General features: G+C 53.4%; 3 protein-coding genes across 15 annotated transcripts in view; all 3 read left to right on the forward strand.

Moving 5' to 3' along the window:
• Positions 1 to 4,991, forward strand: part of MCF2L (MCF.2 cell line derived transforming sequence like) — a 176,210-nt gene extending 171,219 nt beyond the window's left edge. For 12 of the 13 annotated variants that reach the window (XM_059685149.1, XM_059685147.1, XM_059685148.1 and 9 more), the window contains 4 exons: positions 2,361 to 2,482; positions 2,679 to 2,791; positions 2,892 to 2,995; positions 3,129 to 4,991. In XM_059685149.1, coding sequence (XP_059541132.1) covers positions 2,361 to 2,482; positions 2,679 to 2,791; positions 2,892 to 2,995; positions 3,129 to 3,214 — 425 coding nt within the window. In that variant the 3' untranslated portion in view covers positions 3,215 to 4,991. The remainder of the gene's footprint in view (positions 1 to 2,360; positions 2,483 to 2,678; positions 2,792 to 2,891; positions 2,996 to 3,128) is intronic. The other variant, XM_059685146.1, reaches the window with a different exon arrangement.
• Positions 4,992 to 7,803: 2,812 nt separating this feature from the next.
• F7 (coagulation factor VII) lies at positions 7,804 to 19,318 on the forward strand. The gene is made up of 8 exons (XM_059685160.1): positions 7,804 to 7,918; positions 10,180 to 10,340; positions 11,760 to 11,784; positions 11,860 to 11,973; positions 13,542 to 13,682; positions 14,603 to 14,712; positions 17,499 to 17,622; positions 18,208 to 19,318. Exons 1-8 carry the CDS (start codon positions 7,837 to 7,839, stop codon positions 18,801 to 18,803), a joined length of 1,353 nt encoding a protein of 450 aa, XP_059541143.1. The 5' UTR covers positions 7,804 to 7,836; the 3' UTR covers positions 18,804 to 19,318.
• A 3,202-nt stretch (positions 19,319 to 22,520) lies between these two features.
• The window catches only part of F10 (coagulation factor X), a 36,197-nt gene continuing 32,109 nt past the window's right edge, over positions 22,521 to 26,608 (forward strand). Inside the window, exons 1-2 of the mRNA XM_059685161.1 lie at positions 22,521 to 22,706; positions 25,636 to 25,787. Coding sequence (XP_059541144.1) covers positions 22,637 to 22,706; positions 25,636 to 25,787 — 222 coding nt within the window. The 5' untranslated portion in view covers positions 22,521 to 22,636. The remainder of the gene's footprint in view (positions 22,707 to 25,635; positions 25,788 to 26,608) is intronic.

Below are 26,608 nucleotides of genomic sequence, written 5' to 3' on the forward strand. Positions count from 1 at the left end.
TTACTGCTTTTTAGCCAGATGTTGTCACCTCTGCAAGCTCGTCTCCTCATCTGTAAAATGAAGACGAGGCCACCGTGCAGGGTCACAGTAGATGTGTGGGAGTCCTGAGCACGGCACCTGGGGCTCAGCAGCCAGTGCTCCCCTCCTCTTCCTCACCATTGACCACCTCAGTCCACAGCAGGTGACGATAAACCCGATGAGCTCGGGCGCTCCCTGCTGGCCCTCTTGCAAATGCTTAAGCGCTCACTTCCTGAAACGCTTCCCCGGCCATTGTTTCCCTCACTGTCAACACCTAGGACTGTTTGACAGGAAATAGGTGTGACCGTACTCATGGGCACCATTTTCTTGTGTCACACTTGGGGCCTCGGGCATAAGTGGGGTCTCATACTTTCTGGCAACTCCCTTGTCACACTGTTTGAAGGCAGGGACGTTACTGAGCCTGTTCAAGAGGTTCCCCCAGAGGCTCCCGGGCAGAGAGGGGAGTGACCACAGCCTGGATGCTGCTCTGTGCCTAGAAAACCTTGTATCTGCAGGCGCCAGGGGGCTGAGTTGTTCATAAGACAAACACAACCAGGCTGCTCTCTAAAGCGAAGGTTGACCTGAGGTCGGCTGGCCAGGCGGCACTGCCTCCTCTGCCCATAGGGCAGTCTTCATCTCCCTGTCCTCACTGTCCTCAGACTTCTGCTCCTGTTTTGCCAGAAACCCCACCATATCTTTCGGGAGTGGGCAGGAGGGGAGAAGATGTTTGCAGCCAGGCCACCTGGCACTGTGACTCTCTCAGTGTGCCCAGCCCAGTGCTCTCCTTAGCTTCCCACACTGTGACAACTCCAGACATGCCCCCAGCAGGCAGGTCGCGTGGTTGGTAGCCAGAAACTCACCAGCCCCAATTCCTGCACAGACACAAGCCTGGTAGTGACATGAGCAGGGCCGTGCTCAGCACACCTCCCTTCGCCCCAGCACCCGGCCTCAGGTAGGCAGAGCTCAGACGCTCTCCTGGCCTGCTGTGGAGGGGCCTTTCAGAGGAGCTCAGGGCTGCTACCATCTGCTGGTTTCTTTGGCTCTGAGGACACCGCAGATACATGCTCTCTTCCTGGGATTCACTGTTCTGTGGCCGATGGGGAACTCTGGGTCCCAGATCCCTTTGCTAGGAAAGCAGAGACGGTTTTCTGTTGCCTCTTTAACACAAGGTTTTCATTGCCAAGCTTAAACGTTCTCAGCCTTGGGAACCGGTCCATTAGACAGCTTGCCTCTTCGCAGCCCTGACTTCATAAAGGGGAGCGTGCATTTTGCATTTGTCTGGCTGTGGTTTGGTCACACCCAGCGCCCTCTCTTAGGGAAAAGCCACCGTACAGGTAACTTGGAACTGGGTGTACTTAAGCCCAGATCTGACTAGCAGTCTGCTTATTTCCTGGGTCCGCTCGCTTCCTGTCAAAATGCTATTTAATGCCATGCAATGGCTGTGATCAAACACCAGGGGGTGTGGCTTCCGCTTGGTGCTTCACTGCTGGCACTTACCCCATTTATTCAGAATCGAGAATTTATCACCTCTAGTCTCCCCAGAACTTACTTGCATCCCCCCCACACACACACACACGGGACATACAGTTGCTTCTCTTTGGGGATCCATGGCAGTAGAGGTGCTAAAGAAGGAACGAACATATATCATTTATAAAACTCCTCGTCTTCTGGCCCGTGGAGGTGGTGGAGCTCGTGCGGGCTGGCTCTGCAGCCTGAAGGCCTGGGTTGGGATCCTGGCTTTTCCTCCATGGCCTGCAGAGCTCAGACACCTGATAGCGTCAATCCCATGAGGATCACAGCCCTCTTCCCTCACACATCGGGGGCTAGGAGTGTGTCTGAAACAGGGCGCTGTCAGGAACCTCCGCCGTTTGTGTGGGGAGCTCTCCTGGCCCACCTGGGTATTGAGTGGTACAGAGGTTCATTGGAAACACCTTCCCTTCCATGTGTTTGCTCCAACCCAGATGGGTGGCAGCCGTCTAGCTAGTGGTCTTCCAGGGTCCCTGTGCTCCCCTGGGACTGGGCCCAGGGGGCAGGAGGCCAAGTGGGGAGTGCTCCGCCTCCTCTGGGAAGCCACAGGGCCTGCTGGGTAAGAGCTCATTCTCTCCCCTGATTGGCCTGGCCGTGAAGCAGGTGCTCTGGACCTCGCCTCCCGGCACCATTTGTACAGTTGAGCAAGCGAGCATGGCAGGCATCTGGGGAGTCGGCAGCGTGCCCTGCAGCCTGGGAAGGGGGCACGCTCCACACGGGCGGCGCATTTCGGAGGTTGCAGGGATTTCTGTAGGTCAGATTCAGACAGGCTTGTCGTTGCGGGCGATCCTCACTGCAGCCTGTTCCTCCCTCAGGTTGGAGCAGAACATCTCACCCGTTGGAGGCCCCTGAGGACAACGACGGCTGGTCGAGTGCGGAGGAGCCAATTAATTCCTCAGATGCGGAGGAAGAAGGCGGAGTGGGCCCCAGGAAGCTGGTAATCGCCCCCTCACCCCCGGGTGGTCAGCCTGGTGCTGCTGGTCCCTGGGCGCCCCAGAAGCGCGGTGGCCGGCAGCTCCCACGGCCACTGGGAGGGATGTTTAGTGCCAGGGCTCCCTGTTGCTGGTAGCCTCTGTGGCTAGGGTTCAGCACCTGGAGCAGAAGCAGAGGGTTTTGCGTGCCTCCCTCCGCAGGTTCCCGGGAAGTACACCGTGGTGGTGGACGACGAGAAGGGAAGCCCCAACACGCTGGCCGTGAGGAGCGGAGACGTGGTGGAGGTGGTCCAGGAGGGCGAGGAGGGCCTTTGGTAAGGTGCCCACCGTGCGCCCCCACCCCCGACCCCCCCTCCCCCCGTGCCACGCTGGGCATACAGGCTGGAGCCACTGACCGGCCCACGCCCCGCGCAGGTATGTCAGGAACCTGACCTCCAGCAAGGAGGGCTGGGTGCCGGCCAGCAGCCTGTCCGTGCTCCTCGGCAAGTCCAGCTCGGCGCAGTGCTTGAGCAGCCCAGGTAAGACCCCCCGTTCCACGCTGACTGTGCCCTGAGCCCACCGGGTGTCACCACCTGGAGCCTGTGACCAAGGAAGAGGGGCCGGAGTGTGCAAGGACGGAGCCGAAGCCCTTCTCGCCTGGTTTTCCCGCAGAGTCCAGCGCAGGGTCCGCTCTGCTGAGCAACTCCTCCAGCTGCAGCGAGAGCTGCGGCGCCCCCCTCTCTGACCTGCAGGGGTAGCACCCGCCGGGCCCCCGGTGCAGGAGGCCAGCCTGCCGACCCCTAAGTTTTCCTTTGCTTGGGCTTGGGCTTGCCTAGTTTGGTGAGGGGACGGTGCTCTAAGACGCCCTGGACAAGGAGGACCCTGACAAGACCCGATGGAGGAGCTGCCGCTGCCCACAGAACCTCGTGGTGCAGGACGTGGGGACATGCAGAGCAAAGGCTCAGGAAGAGTCTGCCCTCCAGCCTCACGCCAGGATCCCCTCCCAGGGCACAGGCCCCGGCTCCCAGGGGAGGACCAGAACACCAAGCTTCCAGGGAAAATCGGAAAGTCTGGGGGTGCTGCAGGCCAACAGACCACCTGTGAAGAAGGGCTCCGAGGAGGAGCCGGTCCCCACCGCTCTGCTTCGGTTTCTGACATTTCTGGTCCGGTGCTTTCGCAGGGATGTGCATCCTATGGGGCTGCTTCCAAAAGCCGTCACTGATTCACTGACCCAACAGCTTGAAGAGAGAGGGGGTGGGGGGGACTCTTTTGTCTTTTACACATTTTTTTTAAAGCAGGGACGAATCCCACGGCCATTTTTCATGGTACTTCGGCCTCTGATCTTTACCAAGAATCACTGTGTTTACATGAAATGACAATTTGATACCGCATTTGATATAAAACTATTTTTTTGTTACTGGGGTTTACATGGCAGCACGTTGTACATGCCGCAGAATGGCTCGGGGGACTCTCTCGTGGAAATTGACGGCAGCCCCGAAGCCCACCTGGTGGCAGGTGGATGAAAATATGTCCCTTGATAAAATCAGGCAGCATTTCTCACACGAAAGCAGTTAGAAACCAAGGAAGTGTCTTCACCTGTGTAGTTAATTTTCGAAAGGACATTTAAACTATAATTTAAAATACTAACCTTCTTTTCTATAAAAAAAAAAAAGTGGGGACTCTTGATTTTTTTTTTTTAACAAGCGTCACTGAATTAGGATTTTTAAATTGTTTTTAAAGAATACATAAAGATGCATTTTCTGCAGGGTATCATCTGAACCAATGATGTCATATGTAGCTTAGTGCAAACCTGAGCTCGACTCGCCTCTGCCTCTTCCAACCTCCTCCACCTGCACACGGAGTAAAATCGCCCTGCGTGTTCTGTATAAAATCACCCGGAGTATAGAAATGTAAAGGTGCAGAGTTTATTTTATTCCAATCAAAGCAGAACTGGAAAGGAAACTCTTCTGTTTTACCCTTTTTTGTGTGTTTCAGAAACACATTCTGTTCTTTGGAAACACTCTCTGTATTGGCTGGGGCAGATATTTTTATATGTGTGTATATATGTTGATGCGTGTACATATGTATCCAGTGTAAGGGATGTATTTATAGCCTCCATGCTGCTGGAAATTGTCACTTTACAGCCTTCTCTGAGCCCGGGCCCTGCTGAGCGAGGCCGACAGGCTTCCCCCCACCACCATGGGCAAGGCCTCATCGCCAGCCAGGCCTTGGAGTGTGGTAATAAACCAGTAAATGTGCAAGACCTGGCAGCTTTTCTTCTGGTGTATAAATTATTTGGAAAAAAAAATGATGTGTCTCATAATTTAATTAATATATTGATTGTTCAGACACCGTTCCTGCCATCTCAGCCCGGGATTGCCCACCATCTTTTGTGATCGCTTCCTCATAAAGGCACTTTAAAACCTCATGTCTTCGTCACTGTTTTCTGTGTTTTTTTCTGCTGATGTAAATGAAATTTGAAAATCCGAGTTCTTTATTATATGGATGGAGTTTGAATAAATATCAGCAACTCTTGCTGTCTGCCTTCATCTGTAAAGGCGCAGAATCCCTCAGGTCTGCGTGCCCAGCACAGCAGTGCTCTGTTTTGCGCATCTACTCACAGGTTGGCAAGCACGTGTTCAAGCAGAAATGGGGCAGGCAGTGAGCGTGTTTCAAACACTTTACGTTGTCAGAAAAGTGGTGAAGATGGAATAACAATAAGTTTATTATGTATGTCAACAATATAAAGGTAACAAAAGAAATGTAAAACTACCATCCCAAAACAAGAATACATTTGATAACTTTTAAACCAGGAAGGTAGAGAAGAAAGAAGGGTCGTTGATCCAGTAGAAAAGTGGGGTACAGAAAGGGAAAATCATGATGAGCTGGAGCACAAAAGATGTAACAGACAAACTATAACCAAAAGGAAGCGGGATAGCAATGCTGATAACACATGAAATGCAATTTAGGACTTGGTTAAGCATATAACAATTATGCTCAAAATATAGAGAGCAAAGATTAGCAGTCAAGGGTGAAAATGTTATCTCTCACAGGTATTAATACCCATTTGTCCCCTAAAAGTATAAAAATATGTATTATTTTCCAACACACATAAAATACACACACAATTTTAAAAAACAATGAAAAGACAATTTTAAAGATTAGCAAAGAAATGTCATTGGAAATTCTGATATCTGCAGGACTACAGAATTATGCATATGAGCACTCAGGAGTGCAGCTAAAGGATAGCTTAGAGTGGCATTGATATCCCAGCTGCATTTAATGACAAAATTAATGAGTATACCATTTAAAGAAGCTAAAAGTAAGACCAATATAACTCAAAGGAAGTATAAAGGAGGAAATAGTACAATTCAGAGAAGAAAATAATAAAAATCAAAACAAATTGATAAAATAAAAACCTTGTTCCTTGAAAAATAATAAAATACAGCAATTGATAGAAAAAAAACCTGAAAAACTTCACAACAAATAAAGGCTTTAAAATGAGAGAACCATTATGAACAACTTCTGCCAATACATTTGAAAGCAAAATAGGAATTTTTTAAAGAAAACAAATTGTTAAAATTAATTAGGAAGAAATAAAATACTTGGTCTGATTAATAACAAAGAAATTGACTTGCAGTTTAAAAAAATTACTCCAGATCCCAGGCTCAGATGGTTTTATGGGTTTAGCCATCTCTTTAAGAAGAAGAATCCAAAGAAAGTCAAGAACAGAAATGTCTCCAGAAAGGGCTGTGGTTAGGAGGAGCAGTCTAACGCTAAAGTATCTTTTCCTCCATCCTCCCTCCTCCAAAAATAAATTCCTAAACAATTAAACAATTATTAAAAACTAGAGGCCTGGTGCACAAAAGTCATGCACAGGGCGGGGGGCGGGGGGGGGGGCTGTCCCTCAGCCCAGCCTGTACCCTCTCCAATCTGGGAACCCTCGAGGGATGTCCAACTGCTGGTGGGATCGGGCCTAAACGGGCAGTTGGACGTCCCTCTCACAATCCAGGACTGCTGGCTCCCAACTGCTCGCCTGCCTGCCTGCCTGATCACCCCCTAACCACTGCCCTGCCAGCCTGATCAATACCTAACCACTGCCCTGCCAGCCTGATCAATGCCTAACTGCCCTCCCCTGCAGGCCTGGTCCCTCCCAACTGCACTTCCCTGCCAGCCTGGTTGCCCCCAACTGCCCTCCCTTTCAGGCCTGGTCCCTCCCAACTGCCCTCCCCTGCCAGCCATCTTGTGGTGGCCATCTTGTGTTCACATGGGAGTGGCCATCTTGTGTGTTGGAGTGATGGTTAATTTGCATATTACTCTTTTATTAGATAGGATTCCAGAAGTGCCTGACTGGTGTGACTCAGTGGTTTAGCGTCAACCCATGAACCAGGATGTCAGGGTTCAATTCCTGGTCAGGGCACATGCCTGGGTTGCGGATTCCATCTCCAATGGTGGTGAGGGATGGGTAGGGAGGGGGGAGGAGGCAGCCAATTTGTAGCCAATGATTCTCTCTCATCACTGATGTTTCTATCCCTCTCACCCTCTCCCTTCCTCTTTGAAATCAATAAAAACATGTTTTTAAAAATTCCATAGGTGATCAATAAAACAGCTCCTCTAAGGACTGATCTTCCTGTTGGTGGGTAGGGCTGAGACCGGCCGGAAATAAGCAGCACTGGTGTCTCCAGTCTCCACCCATTCACAGAAAGGATATGATTTCCACAGAGGCAGCCCGGACAGGGAGTTGCCCTAGCTGTGCCCTGGGACGAGATGGAAAGAGAGGGACAAGACCTGGATGCCGGGGACAGAAGGGTGCCATCTGTCGCTAACACCGAGTTGGGGGCCCAGCTAGGGGCAGATGCCCCTTTCCCTGGGCTTCTCCACCGGACGCTCTAGCTCCCCTAAGAAACCACGCCTCCGAGAGGAGGACAGCCCCATGCGTCTCCTCGGTGGCTCCCTTACAAACATGAACATTCACACTCAACACATGCTCCCCTTTGACTAGTTTGATCGCTGTGGGCTGTGGCTTTTCACTGCAGTTTAACTCTGTTTTCCCAGTTGCCATGATAGATCTATGGGCTTCAAAATCCTAACCTGCATTGGAGATGCCTGTGCCAGATGCATATCCTAACACCTCCATTTCGAAGAACGAACCTCTGCTTCAAAGACTCAGCCATGCTACCTGGGCCTGGATTCCTGGACCGGTTGTCCTGGGCTCAGGCCCGGTCCTTCCGCTCCTGATCCCCCCTCCAGCGGCCTTTGGCACCGAGGGCTTGGGAAGCTAGGCCTCCCTCCCCCCTCCCCCTCCCTCGGGGTAATTTGAGAACTTTGCTCACCTCCCCCACCAGAATGTCAACAGACAGGGAAGGACACCGTGGACCTCATGGACCTCGCCATGTCTGCCCAGCCTGGTGGGCTGGTCCTCCTCTGCTTTCTGCTGGGTCTGCAGGGGTCTCTGGCTGCAGGTATGGTGGGTGCTGGAGAGGGTGGGTGGAGGTTTCCTTAGGGGCCCTGTGAGGGCAGCCCAGCTGTTGGCAGCCAAGCCTCCCAAACCTCTCCCTCACTCCTGTTTACAGGGACATTCCTGCTCACAGGAGCATTTGCTGGCTCGAGTGTGATCTGCCCTCCTTCCAAACAGCAAACAGCCTAGGCCAGTGGTCGGCAAACTGCGGCTCGCGAGCCACATGCGGCTCTTCGGCCCCTTGAGTGTGGCTCTTCCACAAAATACCACGTGTGGGTGCGCACGTACAGTGCGATTGAAACTTCGTGGCCCATGCACAGAAGTCGGTATTTTGTGGAAGAGCCACACTCAAGGGGCCAAAGAGCCGCATGTGGCTCGCGAGCCGCAGTTTGCCAACCACTGGTAGGCTCTCACTGGCTGTTGGCGGAGAGAATGCTGTTGATGGCACAGGCTTTGGCAGAATTATTTTTCAAAGATTTTTAGGAACCCGTGGCGCGTTCCTGGTCCCCGGCGGCACAGCTCCAGTCGTGCAGCTAGACAAGAGCACGTAATCTGGGGGTGGGGGGTGCTTCCCTCTTGCTCTGCCTTCCTGGGCTTTCAGTTGGCAAGCGCCAGGGACGGCGTGGGGATGCTGGGCTGCGCTGCTCCTCCACTGTGGCTGTGGCTGTGGCCACCCTCCCTCCCCGCAAGGGTGCTGAGAGGCCTGAGAGGGAGACGGGGGGGGGGGGGGGGGGGACACACTTTATGAGCCGTCGCGTTATGACTTCACAGTACTGAGCGGTGGTCCTGGTGGAGACAAGGCGTCTGCACTGTCCTCTAAAATCTGGTCCATGTTGCTCTTCAAATCACCAGTCAAATCTCACAGTGGGAAACTAGCCGGGGATCCCAGTACTGGTCGCCTGCCCCGTGACTGCAGGTGCCCAAAGGAGACCGGGTCCTGCTCCAGCAAAAGTCGGTGCTGCCTTGTCCCTTCTGAGCTCGGGAAAACAGTGGCAGGTGGTGGGTAGCTTTCATCTCCCTTGTTCTAGTCTGTCTTTTCCAAATTCTCTGCAGTAGTCGTGTGTTCCTTTGTCAGACTTGGCTCCGGGTCTCTGAGAGCTTTTTGGGGCACAGTTGCTCCCCTCCATGGGGACAATTCAGCCCTGGTTGAATCATCCCAGGAGTCTCCATTCTTTGATTTTCCCTCAAATTCTTCCAAACCTGGTAGATTCCCTAGGAATACAGACAGGTGGAACTCTGCTGTTAAAGAGATGTGGTCTCCCTCAGCCCGGTGGCCCGGGAGCGGGCACTTCCCCTCCTCCCCCTGTTCCCACACGCTATAACCCTCTCCAAAGCGGGTCTCGGTTCATCTCTCCTCTGGGACTCTTAGTGGAAGGTGAGGGATTGTCCTTCAAGTGTGTGATCCTGAAGGGAGAGAGAGCTGGTGGTGGCAAAGCAGAGATGAGCAAAGGGTTTCGATGAGTTAGCTGAGAGAGAACTGACCACATTGGGATGTCACCCAAGCTCCAGAGGAGCTGGAAGGACAGGTCCAGCGTGCAGCAAACAGGACCAGTGGGCTTTCCACGGAGACAAGAGACGCCCAGCCCCTCTTCACCTGCCACCCGCCCATGTGGCCCCGTAGGACCTTCCTCCCCCAGAGGATCCGCCAGCGCATTCATGCAGCAGCTCTTGGTGAAATGCTCTAGGTGCCAGGACACAGCAGATGCAAATTTTTATTAGAGACGTTACACGTGTGGATCGTATACATTTTGGAACAGAATAGCTGCGGATCCCCAAGGTTAATTTATGTACATTCTTTCAATAAATGACATTTGCTCATATGTAAATTTTTCCTTGCAAACATTATACAGTAGGTATTGTTTTATTACCTTCTTTTTCACATAATACCACATCTTCTTAAGCATTCTGCTTCCTGGCCGCATAGGATGCCATCATCTGGTTGTTTCAGATGATTACTAGCAATAGCTCTCCTGTGGCTAGGTTTTTGTGCATGCCTCTGAGTATAGGATAAATTCCTAGACGTGGGGACCAAGTCAGAAGGCATCTGTGTGTTAAATTATAATTTAATGAACATATTGCCTCATCCTTGTATATAAAATTTGTCACCAGCCAGCCATGAAAAAGCGCTCCTGTCTAACATTCAGCCAGGCCTGGACACAGGAATCCTTTGACTCCTGTTACTGAGGGGACGAGACCAGTGTGGATGTTTCTGGGCCATCTTGGCATGGCTGGTTGTAAACGTTTTGTGGAACTCCCGTTTTTCAGTCGTCATCACCCAGGAGGAAGCCCAAAGCGTCCTGCACAGGCAAAGGCGTGCCAACTCGTTCCTGGAGGAGCTGAGGCCGGGCTCCCTGGAGAGAGAGTGCAGGGAGGAGCAGTGTTCCTTTGAGGAGGCCCGGGAGATCTTCAGGAACACAGAGAGGCTGGTGAGTTCCCCTCTAGGGGGCGCCCTCTGCACCACCAGATAGCTACGTGGGCCCTGTACTGAGTCTTCAGGCAGGGAGCTCTGTGATAGCAGAGGTCGCTCCCATGTCTTGGAGGGCAACTCTCTTCAGTCCGTGGCTGTGAGTGCGACATGCCCAGGGGAACACACAGGCAGCTCCGGCACGCACAGCCCCTCCGAGTCTGGGTCACTTTTCCTCCCAAGAAGGACCTCACTTTCCTCCGTCAGAGCTCCTGCAATGCTCCATACCTCCCTGCTATGTCCAGGGACATCCTCCTCTCTGCCACACCATGCATCCTCAATGTTGCATCTGAAAATATGGTTTGAACAGCACACCTGCCGTGTGTCCCTTGCCTGTCCAGTCCCCCAGAGGTGGCCCTGCTGCACAGCGATGCTGCTGACAGAGCAGATGTCTGAGACAGTGGCCTAGGCGAGCCTCTCCTGCCACGCCGCCCGTTGGCACCTCTTCAGAGAAACTTGTGTGAGGACACACCCAGGGCACCACTGCTTTCCTCACCTGCCCTTGGTCCATAGGATGGAGTGCTCTTCACTTCTGTTTCCATTTTCTAAACGAGTGTATTTAAAATCTATCACATCCCTCTGAAACACTTCAGTGGGCGTGAGGGTCAGGTTATGATGAGATAAGACCACACCTCACACGCACAGGACATGCCTTATGCTCACAGGACACACACCTCACCTGACAATCACAGGATGCTTCCCCTCGTACTCAGAGGCATACATTTCACACTCACAGTGCACCGCACACCCAACAGGAAGCCAGGCTATTTGAGACAGAGGCTAACATGACCCTTTCTGTGCAAGTTGGAAATTGTCATACTTTATGGCTGTGTACCAGTTCGTTTTTCAAAGCAGTTTCAACAGTGTTCGTCTTGTTTTATTCTCATAGCCACCCTGAGAGTTTAAGTTCAGTTGATCAAAAGATTCCTAAGGATATCAATGTTATTGATGGGCCCTTGGCAGTTCCTAGAACGCCTTTACACCCATTACCTGCCTTCTCCCAGGTCAGCCCCTGTGTGTGGATCTTCAGAGGAGGAAATGGAGGCTCAGAGTGCATATGTGTCTTGTCCCAGGTTCACAACTCGGACATGGCAGAGCTGGGGCTAGTTGGGGCTGAAACTCGGGTATTTTGACATGGAGAAGGAAATGTGTAACCTCTGGTGACCTTAATGGTCTAGGGTGGGGTAGAACCTTCCCCCTCAGATGAGCCCACCTCAACTCCAGAGGAGAGCCTGGCTTCCAGAGCTCATGGCAAAGGGCCCCAGGCAGAAGCCCCCGCCCACCCCTGCCCACCCCAGTTCATCAGCTCCTTGCACGGATTCCATAAATGTCTGCTTCTGGAGAACATATGTCTCATGTGGCTTCCTCTTTGTTCCCTCAGACGCAGTTCTGGATTTCTTACAACGGTGAGTAGGTAAATGGCCCATTGGTGCCCCACCTTCAAGCTCTTCTCAACATACTAACACGGACTCACTACACAGATGGGGACCAGTGTGCCTCAAATCCATGCCAGAATGGAGGCTCCTGTGAGGATCAACTCCAGTCCTACATCTGCTTCTGCCCTGAAGACTTTGAGGGCCGGAACTGTGAGACAAGTGAGAAGTCCCATATCTTGCAGATAGGGTCCTGGGGTGGGGAGGCTGATGGGCATGGCCTGGCCCTCCGCCCTGGTGGGAAGTTGATCTAGGTGACTCTGAAGGCTTCTGTCAACCAGAGAACCTTGGATTTGGGGTTCTCTGGTGCCAATTCTCAAATTTGATGGCCCCCTGTTCCTTTCTGGGAAACATAAAACCTTTGGGCTCCCAGCACTGGGAAATTCTGATCCATCTGGAAAGGGCTCAGGTGAGAATCACTACATCTCTGCCCAGCTGCCATATATCCTGCCAACCAAGACAGGTGGGTAAACCTGACCTTCCCTACTTGCTGTTACGAAGGTATGAGATTTTTTTCCCCACCTTCCATATATTCAAGTATTGCAAAGTTCAGTGGCTTCCCAGACCATTCCCAAGTTCACTAATCTGCTGGAAGGACCCAGAGAACTCACTGAAAACTGATATATTCACAGTTACAGTTTATTATAGCAAAAATATGCAGACTAAAATCCACAAAGGGACCAGGTGTAAACTTCCAGTTGTCCTCTCCCAGGCAATTATATGGACAGTCTTTCACCTCTGAGGCTGATGGGTGACAAGACGTATGGGGCATCACCAACTCAGGAAGCCTCAGTGTCCAGAGATTTTACTGAGCTCAGTCACATAGGCACGGCTGACCTCTGTCTCCAGCCCCTCCCGAGGCTGAGCTGAGATCCTGTGGCCCAAAGCCCCATGTGAATGATATTCATGTGTGACCATCCCATGTGAGTCAAGGGGCCCAGGGCAAGAACACTCTTTTCAGGCAGATTAAAGGAAGTGTCCAATTTAATCAGGGTGGAGAGATCACCTTGGAGGGACTGAGGTCAAAGGCCAGGCTTCTTTTTGGGGTGTGAACATTGTGATCCTGAAGGAGCTCTTCTGGGCCACAGCCAACTTCTGCTCTAAGCAGAACAGAGGCCAGACGGAGTGAAGGAAGAGGCTTCCTGCCAGTTAAATGGGGCCAGAGAGCCTCAGTGTCTGCCTGGCCTTTGATGCCCAGCAGCCCTGGTGGGAATTCACTTCCAGGACCCACTTTCCCAGTGGGGGGTCCTGCATTTACACAGCAAGACAACTGTTTCCCACAGCAGCGTGCTGTCCTTCAGAGTCAAGTCAACGGTCCTCTTTTCTGCCTCTTGGGACCAGTGGTCCCTGGGCATCAGGGCCTGGCTGTAGAGCAGTCTCATTTCTCTGACCTTGTACTGGCAGGTCTCTGACTGAGTTTGGCTCTTGTACTGTCCTCAGGTGACTCTCACTTCTCCCGGGCCCACCAGCTGCTGGGAGGGGCAGTAGTGTGGAGACCACCACATGCTGGTTCTGTGTCCCCACTGGTTAGGCTGCTCAGACATGGGGGAGCACCCGGACACCAGGCCCCACCTTTCTGGGCCAATCTGCAGCGTTGGGTAGTGCCAGGCTCAGTCTCTGTAGTTGGCAGCTGAGCTCCACCTTCGTTACCCACGGCGGGGGGGGGCCACCAGGGCTGGCTTTCCCTGACCAGCAGAGGCCCCTCGCGGGCTGTCTCCTTCTGCATTCAGACAAGAACAGCCTGCTGATCTGTGAGAATGACAATGGGGGCTGTGACCAGTACTGCAGCAACCATGTGGAGGCCAAGCGCTCCTGCCGGTGCCACGAGGGGTACACACTCCAGGCTGACGAGGTGTCCTGCGCACCCACAGGTAACAGGCCCTCGGGGATCTGCTCCAAGGGCTGTGTGCTGTTTCACTTTCAGATGGGAAGGGGTGGCATACCATTCACTGAGCACCTACTACCTGCTGACCACTGCGGAGGCAGGGATGAGGATGAGGGTGGGGGTGGCTCCCCTGACCCAAGGGCAGACCAACGCAACAGGGGGCGGGACAGAACCCTGGGAGCAGCTCCCTAAATCGGCTTTGGACCCCCTGCCCACCTCAGATGGGTCCACAGCAGCAGAACAAAGCTCCCCCTGCCCCCTGCCAGTCCCCTCTGGCAGGAATCTACGCTGCCACACCCAACTGTGACTAGTGACTACACAGCACGTTTCTAGATTCCAAATTCTTCTTAAAGGAAAGCACTTTTAGGAAAATGGACAATGTCTTCAAACCAACCTCACACTAATGGGACTGCAATTCCAAAGGCTGGGGCACCCCAAGCCCTGTGTCTCTTCAGAAGTCAGTGTCCCCAGCATGGTCAAAGCAGCCTGAAATTCAGCTGCCACCTCTAAACACTTTCTTTCCTGGCCCAAGGACTTCATTGGAGCAGACCGAAAACTAAGGGTGAGGTCAAAATAGCAGCCCAGTTGTTGGAGAGGCTGGGTGGACTTAAGACAGAATATCATTCATCTTTTAGGAACTTCAAGCAGCACTCATCTTTCCCCCCCCCCCAAAAAAAAAATTAGCAGAACCCAGTTTCAAGAAGTAGGGCCCTCTATTCCTGCAAAACCAGCCCCTGGCCCTTCTCACCCAGCAGCTCCCACAAGGGCCTCCCTGCACCCAGAGGCTTCCCACAGCCCCAGGAGGAGCCCGAGGCGGAGCCACTGCCTCAGGTCTCAGAGCCCTCTTCTCACGAGCGCGTCATCCCTCATAAACCCCCACATCTTGCTGACTTTTGTTTTATACAGTTGAGTATCCATGTGGAAAAATACCTGTCCTGGAAAAAAGAAATGACAGCCAACCCCATGGCCGAATTGTGGGTGGCAAGGTGTGTCCCAAAGGGGAGTGTCCCTGGCAGGTAAGGCTTCAGGGCCCCAGGGTCACTGAAGGGAAAGTGGGCAGGTCAGCCTCAGGGCCTCACCCCAGGCCCCGAGTCACTCTGCGCATGGCAGTGCTTCAGTGGGCTCCCTCTCATCCCAAGTCCTGTGTTGACAACAGCCTCGGTTCATCTCAGATGTCAGTGCTCCCGGCAGCACCTCTGCCAGCTGACGCCTCACAGGGCTTCATCACGGGCTGCTAGCCTCACTCCCCTTTTACAGATGAGGAAACTGAGGCCCTCCAACTCATAAATGGCAAAGGCAGGATTTGAACCCAGCTCTCTCACCTTCCAAGCTGCACCTACTGTCTGCCTCTGGAAGCTGAGATTTTCTTTTTGGTATGCCAGATATTGTGTTTTTTTAATTTTATTTTATATTAGAGGCCTGGTGCATGACATTCATACATGGGGGGGGAGGGTCGGGGGGTCAGGCGCAGTCCCTCAGCCCAGCCTGCAGGGGATGTCCACCTGCCGACTTAGACCTGCTCCCCATGAAGCTGGCAGGTGGACATCCCCCAAGGGTTCCTTAGCGCTGCCGCTTCTGGCTGAGTGGTGCTCCCCCTGTGGGAGCACACTGACCACCAGGGGCAGCTCCTGTTTTGAGCGTCTGCCCCCTGGTGGTCAGTGCGCATCGTACCGACCAGTTGTTCCGCTGTTCGGTCTCTTTGCATATTAGCCTTTTATTATATAGGATATTTTTAATTATCATCCCTCAACCCCCTCCTCTTTGGCAACCATCAGCTTTTTCTCTGTACCTATGGGTTTGTTTCTGTTGTATCTATTTGTTTTGTTTTCTTAGACTTCACATACATGAGATCATACAGTACGATTTCTTATCTGTAACAAAGTCCTCCCGCAGGCCTGGAGGCTACCCACCCCCTCACCCCCCACCCCCCCACATGTGGTCAGGTCTGTGGGCCGTGGCCCCTCCAGGGCCTCTCTTCACAAGGCTGCCTATGAGCCTGGTCCCAGTTGGAAATGCAGTCTCAGGCCCAAAGGCCTCCTGGGCCAGCACCTGCATTTCACGAGAGCCCAGGGATATGTGTTCACTCAAGTGTGAGAAGAGCTGTCACTCTAGACCTGCAAGCTCAGGTCTGAGCCCGAATCAGTGGCTCCTCTTCATCCTTTCATTCTGGGACCCCCGTGTTAAACAGCCAAGAATTTTTGGAAATAAAAGTAAATGAATGAGAACCTTGTAAAGGGAATTGGAGAATCACCAGTCATTCTGGTGAAGGGGGTTGACTTCGGGCTCAGGGAAGCTCCAGTCCTCTCGTTTCCCAGCAATCTGGCCCTTCCAGACCAGCCTCAGAAGTTGCACCCACCTGGCCGCCCCGGGTCCATCCCACCTCCCACAGCAGTTGGGGCCCTGGTGGGGCCTCCGCTCCTGGGCTTTGCAGAACCCTGGTGTTGGCGTTCAGAGGAACATCTGCGTTAGGCACATCCAAACAGGACTGAAGTGCTCACCAGGGCCCCCGTAATTGTGTGGCAAAGCCTCTCGAAGATGGAGGCAGAGCTGGCGGGTATGGGTCTCTGTGAATTCACAGTGGGGAGCTCCCAGGGGGGCTTGCTGGGGTGACTGCAGCAGGCACTGCTTCCCAGCACGCGCTCCCTGTGCCGAACCCCACAAGACCTGGCTTCTCAATATCATTCAACCCCCCACAATCCCAACCGAGAGGCAGGTGCAACTCTCACCCGGTGCAGGTGAGGAACCTGAGGCCCAGTAAGAGCAGCGCCTTGCCCCCGGCAGAGCTGGGAGTTGGGCCTGGGAGACCCAGATCCATTTGATGACCACCACCCCCAGACAGTCTCTTGTAGCTGCAGCCGCAGATTCACGGTCGGCCAGGGCAGCGCTAGATGCTCAGGGGTCTGCAACCGGAGGGACCCCACCCTGAGCGCAAAGCTCGAAGGTAGCTCTTCTCATCTGTTGTGGGACCATCTGACTGTGGCTTTTCTCTGAGGGGCCCGATACTTTGGAGGAGACAGGCACCTCCCCAGCACCCTTTGTCCTGCCGTCCACAAGTCGGGACATTAAGCTTCAGACTGACGGACCCATTTCCAGTCTCTTTCCTCCACGGCTGATCCGGCTTCACCACACTTCTCAGTAACACGGTGGCTGTAGAACACCAGACCAGGGCCCTTCACAGGCGGATCCGCCTCACCCTCAGCCAGGCCTCCCTGGCCTTGCAATTCCTCACTGTCCGCAGGCCCGGCCAGACTTTGACTCCTTTCCCACCCATCGTGGGAGGATCCTGTAGGGAAAACGTCTCCACCCAGGATTCATTCAAGGACACCCTCAGCACCCTCAGTGCTTTTAGGAAGAAAAAGAGGACAGAAGACATGTATTGAGCACCTACTGTGTGCCTACAGCTGTGCCTGGTGCGTCACTCTGTTGCATCCTTGAGCCCTCACCTGCTCTAGGAGCCAGTGCTTGGCCTGATCTTTGCCAGTCAGCTTTCAGGTCAAGCCTGGATGACAGTACAGGGAGGCCCACAGAGGGGTCCAGCACCAGCATCCCCATGCCAGGGCGGGGTCTGTGAGTTCTCTCTCCCCTCAGCTGGATGGGGGAGCAGCCTGCTGGAGAGAAGCTAGAACAGCATTGCCCAGGAAGGGCTCTGGCGGGCCTCCCAGGGTTTCAGAAACACTGCTATACAGACAAACGCTCCAATAAATGCAGCCCATCCCGGGGGGATGCAGGGAAAGTTGAGTCTCCAGGAAGAGGATCCCAAGGACAATAGGTGACCTTCCACCGTCTGTGGTGCCCTCGGCAGGCTGCACTGATCCTGAATGGGGAGCTGCAGTGCGGGGGCACCCTGATCAATACCACCTGGGTGGTCTCCGCCGCCCACTGTTTCGACGGAATCAAGAGCATGGAGAACCTGACGGTGGTAGTGGGTAGGTTTTGTTTTTACCTCCTGATGAGCGGCCGGTTCTAAGATTCAGGGCATCAATCCTCCAACTTTCACAACCAGATGAACTTCTCCAAAAAGAGGAGTGGGTAGCATCTGCACAAACCCCGAGGCCCACAAGGAGTCACTGTGGCCACCATCCCCCTCAGCCTTTTTTCCACCCCAAATAAAGACATGGGGTGCGGGGGGGGGGGTGATGCAGTACCCACCCCGTTTGCTTGAGCCAAGAGCCCTGAGGGTGATGCAGCCACCCAGGGCTCCAGGGGTCAACATGGGCGGCGGGGGGGGGGGGGGGGGGGGCTCTGCTTGGTGGAATTATGGGATAATGAGACCCCTGCAGGGAGGGCCAGGCCCTGCCTGGAGTGGGGGAATCAGGCAGTCCTCACCACCTGCCCACAGCTGCCTGGCCCAGCACCCCAGATTCCATATTCACCCCCAATTCATGTTCTGCATGGAGCCCAAGGGGGCCGCCCAGACCAGCTTGGGGTTGGACGCAGGGCCCCTCCTGCCCCAAAGGGTCCTTCCCTCGGGCTGCAGGGGGAGGGGTACAGGGGTGCTGGTCTCCCCACAGGTGAGCACGACCTGAGCGAGAAGGACGGCGATGAGCAGGAACGACGAGTCGCTCAGATCATTGTCCCCGACAAGTATGTCAGACGCAAGACGAACCACGACATCGCCCTGCTCCGCCTGAGCAGGCCTGTGGCCCTCACGGACTATGCGGTGCCCCTCTGCCTGCCTGAGAAGGCCTTCTCCGAGAGGACGCTGGCCTTCATCCGCTTCTCCACCGTGAGCGGCTGGGGCCGGCTCCTGGAAAAGGGCGCCACGGCCCTGGAGCTCATGGCCATTGACGTGCCCCGGCTGATGACCCAGGACTGCCTGGAGCAGTCCAAGAAGGAGGCGGGCTCCCCAACGCTCACGGAGAACATGTTCTGTGCTGGCTACCGAGATGGGAGCAAGGACGCCTGCAAGGGGGACAGCGGGGGCCCCCACGCCACCAAGTTCCAGGGCACGTGGTATCTGACGGGCGTCGTCAGCTGGGGTCTGGGCTGTGCAGCCGAAGGCCACTTCGGGGTGTACACCAGGGTCTCCCAGTACATCGAGTGGCTCCACAGGCTCATGAGCGCAGAAACCCACTCAGAAGGCTTCCTCCGAGCCCCGCTTCCCTAGCCCCGAGGGGCCGGCTCCGAGGGGCCTGCTCCTGGGACCTAAAGCTGCTGTTGCTTGGGTTGTCCTGGCTTCCATCCTGTAAATGCTTCTGCCCTTATTGGGGTGGGGAGGCGGGGAGGGCGGAGAGAAACAGAGAGACTGAGAGAGACGAAGAAGAAAAGAGAGAGAGAAGGAGAGATAGAGAGAGACTGAGAGGTGAGGAGAGAGGAAGGAAGGGGAGAGATTCTAAGGAGACGGGGAGAGAGACTCAGAGATTCCCAGAGACAGACCGAGAGAATAGAGAGATGAGAGACGCAGGGCCGATGATGAGGGAAACAGGAAGCTCGGCCGGCCGTGGTGGACGGGGCGCCGTGACCTGCACTCACCGGCGCATCTCTGCGCCGTCTCCCTGCGGACCGGCAGAGGGGTGCGTGGTTCACTCAGTGACAAGTGCTACTTTCTCTGTCTTTTAACTCTCATAGTTTTCTCCCTTATGCAAGTATTTCTTCTTTGTTTCAAATAAATTGGAAGCATCATCCGTTCGTTTTGTGGCTATCCTCCGGACCTGTCCTGCACATGCATCTTTTCCTCTAACACGGGCTACATAAAAGGCTCCACCCTGTTTGCTGCCCGTTCTCCCCACGAGCAGCAAGCCGCTGAATCTCCTCTGCACTCTTTCTGGCAGCCTGCCATTCACCGATTGTCTATAGTCCTTTCATGGAGACCCTGGTGTGTATCGTCAAGCTGTGGGTAACATCACAGAGATGAATCTTTTAGGTGGAGGCTGGGTTTTTAAACCGCCTCTCTGATGGATTTTGGAGGCTGTAGTTGCCAAAATCCTATACAGCGGGTGTTCTCTTCCTACCAAGGCCCAATGGCAGTCCTCAAAGACCGTCCCTGCCGACACCTGCCTGAGAACCACCGGGGACGCGCCACAAAGTGCACATTCCCACGTTTTGCCCAGATCAGTGGGATTTGAGGGGGGTAGGACCTGCTGAGTTACATTTTTCTCAAGTCCCTCAGGTGATTATGGACACACTACACCTAGGGCCACACAGGTCACGAGTGGGGAAGAATAAGACAAACATCCAAGTTCAAGTGGGCCCCCCTTGAACTTGACAAAGGTGGGTGGAATGAGCCCAGCGGGTGCACCGCTCCCTCAAGGCACGACTGGAGGACAGCGACTGGCCTGTCCCATGCCTGGAGCACTAGTACTTAAGTGAGTGAGCGTGCCAGGACTTGCTCTGCTGAACAGTCAAGCCATATGTAGTTTTCAGCAAGCCACAGCGAAGGCTGAGTCCAAGCCATCTGCTTTTGTAAATAAAGTTTTATTGGGACATACCCATTCCTTTAAGGATCATCATGGCTGCTTAAAACTACAGCGCTGAGTAGTTGGGACGGAGACCGTCGTCTGACCAGAGACCATGTGACCCGCAGTGCACTTTAAGAGACCTGGCATAGGCCAGACCTCCTGGAGTCGGGCTGGCTCCGCCTGTAACTCTTGGCCAAGCCACCGCTTATCCTCCTGTGCCTTGTTTCCGCATCTCTGAAATGGGGGCCCCCTCCTGCTTGTCATGAGGATGACACCAGTGCACAGGGAATGAGGCACCTGGGAGAGCTCGATTATGTCATCCTGGACCAGAAAGCTGATTTGCAAACATCCAGATATCCCCAGCTCAGCTGTCCAGGCAACAGGGACTTAGGGGAAATTCTGCAACCAAAATGCAAGAGACCTCCAGAGGCCCTCAGCCCAGCGCATGTCTTGTATCTTCCTGGAAATGGAAGCTCTCTGGATCCTCTTCCTGAGAAGAAAAGGAGGGGGAGGGGAGGTGGAAATGGTCAGGCCAGGAGCCCCCCGACCCACAAGAGGTTAAACGGGCTCCTGGCAGTTCACTGGCTCTGCCTCAGTTTCCCCAGTCATCCATGCCTCCCTCTCACAGAGGTGCTGGAAGCATGGGCGCCAAGCGACATCAGGACAACCCCTGAAGGCTAACACTTGACGTGCAGATAAACTAACCGTTATGGATCAGCTCCCTCTTTTTTTGAGTGGCGCTTAAAGCATTTCCTGCCCACCAGGCGCCGGGGACAAGAGGACTCCCACAGATCCAGCCTCCGCCACAGCTGCATTTATCCAGAAACAGCATCGCAGCACAAGTTGTCCAGGTGAGACAGGCCCAAGGCGCCAGCTGCAGGTTGTCCCTGAGGACCAGGCTCTGCATGGAACAGTGACCACCCCACAAACGACCAGGCTGGCCTCAGCATACAGAGCAGGCACATTTCAGGCCTGAACTGATTGACCCCATCTGTTGGTGTTTATTGAGCATCTTCTGGGTGCCAGACACCCTTACGAGGTGCTGGAGACAGAGCAACGAACAAGCCAGATGATAGGACTTATATATATCCAAGTGCCCATGGGCAGCGGGTCATGGGTCACCATGTGGGAAGTGTTGTGGGTGGGAGCACTGTGGAATAGAGTGCAGTCCTTTTCTGTCTCTGTCGCCTTGCTGGTCACTTCCCAGGCCTTCCCCTTCAGAGCCTGGAGTCTGGCTGCAGAGATAGACCCTGGTCAGCCCAGGAGCTCAGGCTGTGCCCCCACACTTGGTGCCCCGGAGAGGTTTCTGCGCTGGAAATGAAGCCTGTACCTGGTGTGCACCCGCTACCTAACACACACCTCCCTCCCCAGCCTGGCTGCCAAGTTGGCGGCTGCTTCTGCTGACCTGAGGTGATTCGTGCTTCCCTGACACCGGGCATTTGTTGCAAAGAGACACAGCCTTGATGAGAGCCAAGAAATGAGACTCCGAGACTCCGTATTCCCTGGAGACAGTGCCTTCCAGACTTCCTTGGCCCCAAATGAGGGGAGTGAAGAGTGGGAGCCTCAGGGAGGGGCTGGATGATGAAGCGGCCGCTGATCCTGATGCTCAGGCACCATGCTACCCTCCGAGCTCTCCCGGGGGGGGGGGGGGGGGCTGTTCTGAGCTGCGCAGAAGTGAGAAATGAGCTACACTGCCAGTTCTCTGACTCAGAGCTCTGTCTCCCAACCTAGCCCCCAGCAGAGTGTGTGAGGCCAAGGAGCTCTCCTGGCACAGCCCTCTTGACCTTGAGCCAACTTGTCCTGTGGTCGGTCAACAGATCACTCAGGGTTCCAGCAGAGCAGTCCCCACCAGGCACACCAGGCAGGGGCTATCCTCCCAGAAGTCTGTGTCGGGGCCTGTGCACAAGGAATCCTGTGGTGCGAAGGGTCACAAGACAAGCTCTGCCTCCCAGAGCCCCTGAATTTGGGGAGGAAGGTACAAGCCCGGCATGCAGGTGCAGGAGGCCCTGTGTGGGGCCCCACCTGACAGCACCTGGAGAGAGAGGCCTCTGAGCAGGACCAGGTCAGACCCAGAGACAATCAGGACACTGAGGGGGCAAGTCCTGGGTTCAAATCCCACGTGTACCAAAGACACTTCACTTCTCCCTAAGCCTCTGTGTTTTCTTCTGGAGAAAAGATGAGGGAAGTGATACTTAGCGTACGTCATGATTGTAAGGATGAAATGAGAGCCACACATAAATGTCTGTAAACTATAAAGTCCCATTTTTACTTTCTCAGAACAAAAAGTTCCCATGCCCAAAGCAGGCCCCCTGGATACAGTTACCGACAAGGTTCCAACAGGACTTCCCCAGGGCTGCCCCGAGCGTGGTCACCTTCCCCCGTCCCTCGCCTGCCCCCTGTCCCTCACCCACAGCCAGCACAGGCTCCAATCAGAAGGCTGTGATAAGCAGAAGGACAATCCTCCACCCTCTGAGCTGGGGTGAGTGAACCTTGCCCTGGAGGCCTATCACAGTGCAACCACAACACTGTCCTAGGCCACACCATGGCCGGCCTGCTGTGCCTCCTCCTGCTCAGTGCCTCCCTGGCCAGCCTCCTGTCACCTGGGGGAAGTGGTAAGCACCCCTCGACCTCAGGCTACAGTGGTGGCCTCGTGGAGGAGGAGAAAGGGTGGGGAGCTGGGGTGATGCCCTTGAACCTCCACAGTGTATATCAGTGATGGCGAACCTATGACACGCGTGTCAGAGGTGACACGCGAACTCATTTTTTTGGTTGATTTTTCTTGGTTAAAAGGCATTTAAATATATAAAATAAATATTGAAAATATAAATCTTTGTTTAACTATGGTTGCAAATATCAAAAAATTTCTATATGTGGCACAGCACCAGAGTTAAGTTAGGATTTTTCAAAATCCTGACAAGCCGAGCTCAAAAGGTTCACCAACACTGGGTAGATAGTGGGTGCCCGTCCCCTGTCAAAGGCTGACATGAGACAGCTGGGCTTGGTGGTCTCAGCCAAGGTAGCGTAGGGCCAGGTGTGCCTCCCCATGGGTGGAGAGTCAGACAGCCGGTCAGAGGTCATAAAGACAAATAGAAACACATGGGCAGAGGAAGAGGGAGACAGACAGAGAAACACAGACAGACAGAAAGACAGAGACAGACAAACACAGACACACACAGAGAGAGAGAGACAGAGGGAGAAAGAGAGGCAGAAAACAGAGAGGGGGAGATGAAGAAAGAGAGGGAGCGAAAGGAGAGGTGGCAGGTAGAGACAGAGAGAAGCTGCTTCCTCTGCCAACATGAGCTGGGGGAGAGGTGGGGAGGGGGTCGGCCTCAGGCAGAGAAGAGTGTCCAAGGCAGGGCAGGAACGAGAATGAGAGAGAAGCTGGTGTTGCCACCCTTGGGCTGGCTCAGCCAGGGGGAGGGGCTGCCCAAGGCTGGCTCAGATGGGGGTGTCTGGACCTTCCAGGGCCCCAGGGCCTGTCCAAAGAGAAAGGGCTCAGAAAGGAGAGAAGCAGAGCAAAATCAGAAGAGAAAACAGAGGTGGCATCACCCCTAAGGTTTGTCTGCATCCTAGGTCAAGTGCAAGGACAGGAGCACTGAGGAGTGACCCAGGTGTGCAGGAGAGGAGAAAGCGGTAAAAAGTCAGAAAATGAAAGAGAAAAGCAGAACAGGGAAGAAACCCATGGAGAGGAATGAGAGGGGAGAAACTGCTGTGCAGATTTTATTTCAAAGTCAGCACTTGGTATTGAAGCAGATATTCGAAGTAATGGTGGAGGGGCCCAGAAATACTAGCAAGTTTGAGGCTGATGGTATTGGGGTAACACTGATGTCACAAAATGAAATGAGAAATTTGGAAGGGAACGTGATTTGAGGTAGGAATGAAGCTAACCTTCATTGAGCACCTAATGTGTGCCACACTGGACACTGGAAAGTGTAAACACTCTTTAAAACAATTCCAAGAAGTAAGTCTATGTCTTGTAATTTGCATTTGCCAATATTTAGTAGGTGACCAAGGTGTATTGGAAACTCAGGCCTTCTAGATTCTGTAGTACTGGGTGTTTTGGTTTGGGACGTGGGAGTTTGGAGTTTGCGATGAGGGGAGATATCCACCACGATGAGAGAGTTGAAAGCATAGAGCTGGGATGAAAGTTGGGACTAGCAATACCAACGTGGAGAGTATTATGGTGAAACGCTAAACTCTTTGGTGGAAAAAGGAGAGAGGAGTGCAGAGGGCGAGGAAAAGAATCTGAGGGCCTCCTGTATCACAATGGAAAGAAGAAAAGGAGTGGTGAGTGAGGGAGAGATAAGACTCAGGCAGAGAGTGGGGACAAGCCAGCTGCAGATAGAGACCACAGGGAGGACTCAGAGGCTCTCTGACCCAAGACATTTTAACTGGCAGGTCACTTCTCATTTGTGAGTCATGAAATCAATTTAGTATTTTGCCTTTAATGAAAAATAACAGAATCAAGTAGAAAATGTTGTAATAAGTACTATTTTGTAGAAAATTATAGTAAATACTATTTCTTGAAACTTCTGTTTTGTTTTTGTTATTGCTGTTATTTTTCTTTGTAATTCTCACCTGAGGATATGTTTTCATTGATTTGAGACAGAAAGGAAGGAAATGAGAGAGAAACATCAATTGCTTCCTATGCATGCCCTGACCAGGGTCAGAACCCAGAACGTAAGTGTGTGCCCTGACTGGGAATCTAAACTGCCACCATCTGGTGTCACGGACGACACTCCAACCAACTGAGCCACACCAGCAGGGTGGAAACTTCTGGGGTTGTTTTCTTTTGTTGTGTTTTTAATCATCACCTGAGGATATTTTTCCATTGGTTTTTAGAGAGCGTGGAAGAGAAAGAAATATCAATGTGAGAGAAACACATCGATTGATCACCTCCCTTACACACCCTGACCAGGGTCCAGGCCGGAAGGAGCCTGCAACCAAGCATGTGCCCCGACCGGAATCGAACTCAGGACCCTCTGGTCCACAGTCTAATCCTCTATCCACTGAGCCAAACCAGTTAGGGCAAAACTTCTGTTTTAATTTATATTTGGGAGTCCTGGGACTTGATATAAATCATACCTTTAATTGTAGATCATGATCAAAACAGTATCACAACTCCCCACTGAACTCTGACCTGCAGGGTAGGTGAGGCTCAGGGTGAGGACAAGAGTGGAGGGGCACAGCCTGAGCCAAAGCAGAGTGGAGTAGCCGGTTGGGGGGAGGGAGGTGACAGTGGCCTGGAACCACTCTGAGAAGGGAGAGTTCAGGAGAGGGGGTTTGCATTGACCACCCTAAAGCTGGGTGTGAATGTGCAGGGAGGGTGGTAGTGGATTGGATGGGATGTGTCTACGTCTCCAGAAAAGGGTGTGTGGGATCTTGAACAGGCGCTGTATGTAACTCAAGGAGTCATGAGGGAGGTGGGCGTTTCTTTCCCAGCTGCCTGGTGCCTGAGGAAGGAGTTCTCAGCCTTTTTTTTGCAGCAGGGAGGAGACCTGATAATTTGGTAAGTACTTTGTGTGCTTCCCTGTCTTCCAGTGTTCATCAAGCGGGAACATGCCAACAGCTTCCTGGACAGGGTCAATTCATTATCTGAAGAGACAAAAAGAGAATACCTTGAAAGTGAGTGTGTGGAGGAGACTTGCGACTACGAAGAGATCCGAGAAGTCTTTGAGGACACGGAGAAGACGGTAAGGGTTGGTGAGACGGAGGGCCAGTTTTGGACGGTGCTGGGCCTGTATGGAGATGCTGTCTGGCCCCCTTACCTGTCTATGAAGGCTGTCAGTGTCGCCCAGGCTGGGCCTTCACTCCATGCCCTTCTGTGCTGTGGCCTCCGCCACAGAGAACAGCTCAGGAGAGGCTTTCTGGGGTGGGAGGTGGGGAGCCTGTCTCCTTTTACCACTTGCAAGGCTTTCATTCCTGTTTCCTCGCCCACCACATATCTCCTTGTTTTGTGGGAAGGAAGCTGAGAAGGTATGGCCAAAAATTGGTTATAAGAATTATGAGAACTTCTGAAGGTACTGTTAAATCTATTCTAAAACATAACAACTTTATTTAAAATTATTCATGCCCTTGGCCAACACCTCCCTGGACTGGGACACACACACACACACACACACACACACACACACACACACACACGGGAGCCATTGGGTTTTGCCCAGATCCATGGCCACAGCCATATTTGACGTCTGGCACCTGAGTTGCAGCCTTCAGAGCTATGGCGCACAGGCACACGACAGCAAAGGCTTCCCTGAAATTGCTCATGAGCCTCACCCACCTTGGGTAGGGCCCTGGGGAAACATGGCTGCCATGAGGACGTGAGGTGGCAGTGAAAGGCCGACGATGGAAACTGGGAAAGAATGAACTGAAGACACGTTAAAGCTGAAGAGAAAGTGGCTGAGAAGGAGGCCGAGCAGCAGCTCCGAGAGAGACAGGTAGGCCGGGCTGCTGCCACCACCACCACACCACTGACAACCGACAGTGGACCCGCCATCCACACTGCAGAACC

Source organism: Myotis daubentonii, chromosome 2 (assembly GCF_963259705.1).
Source record: "Myotis daubentonii chromosome 2, mMyoDau2.1, whole genome shotgun sequence".
Taxonomy (NCBI): Eukaryota; Metazoa; Chordata; class Mammalia; order Chiroptera; family Vespertilionidae; genus Myotis; species Myotis daubentonii.

Excerpts from the sequence above, each read along its gene's own strand:
- F7 (XM_059685160.1), top strand. The coding sequence starts at position 7,837 with ATGGACCTCGCCATGTCTGCCCAGCCTGGTGGGCTGGTCCTCCTCTGC. Across the intron at positions 7,919-10,179 it reads GCAGGGGTCTCTGGCTGCAG|TCGTCATCACCCAGGAGGAA; the intron begins GTATGGTGGGTG and ends CCCGTTTTTCAG. Across the intron at positions 17,623-18,207 it reads GAACCTGACGGTGGTAGTGG|GTGAGCACGACCTGAGCGAG; the intron begins GTAGGTTTTGTT and ends GTCTCCCCACAG.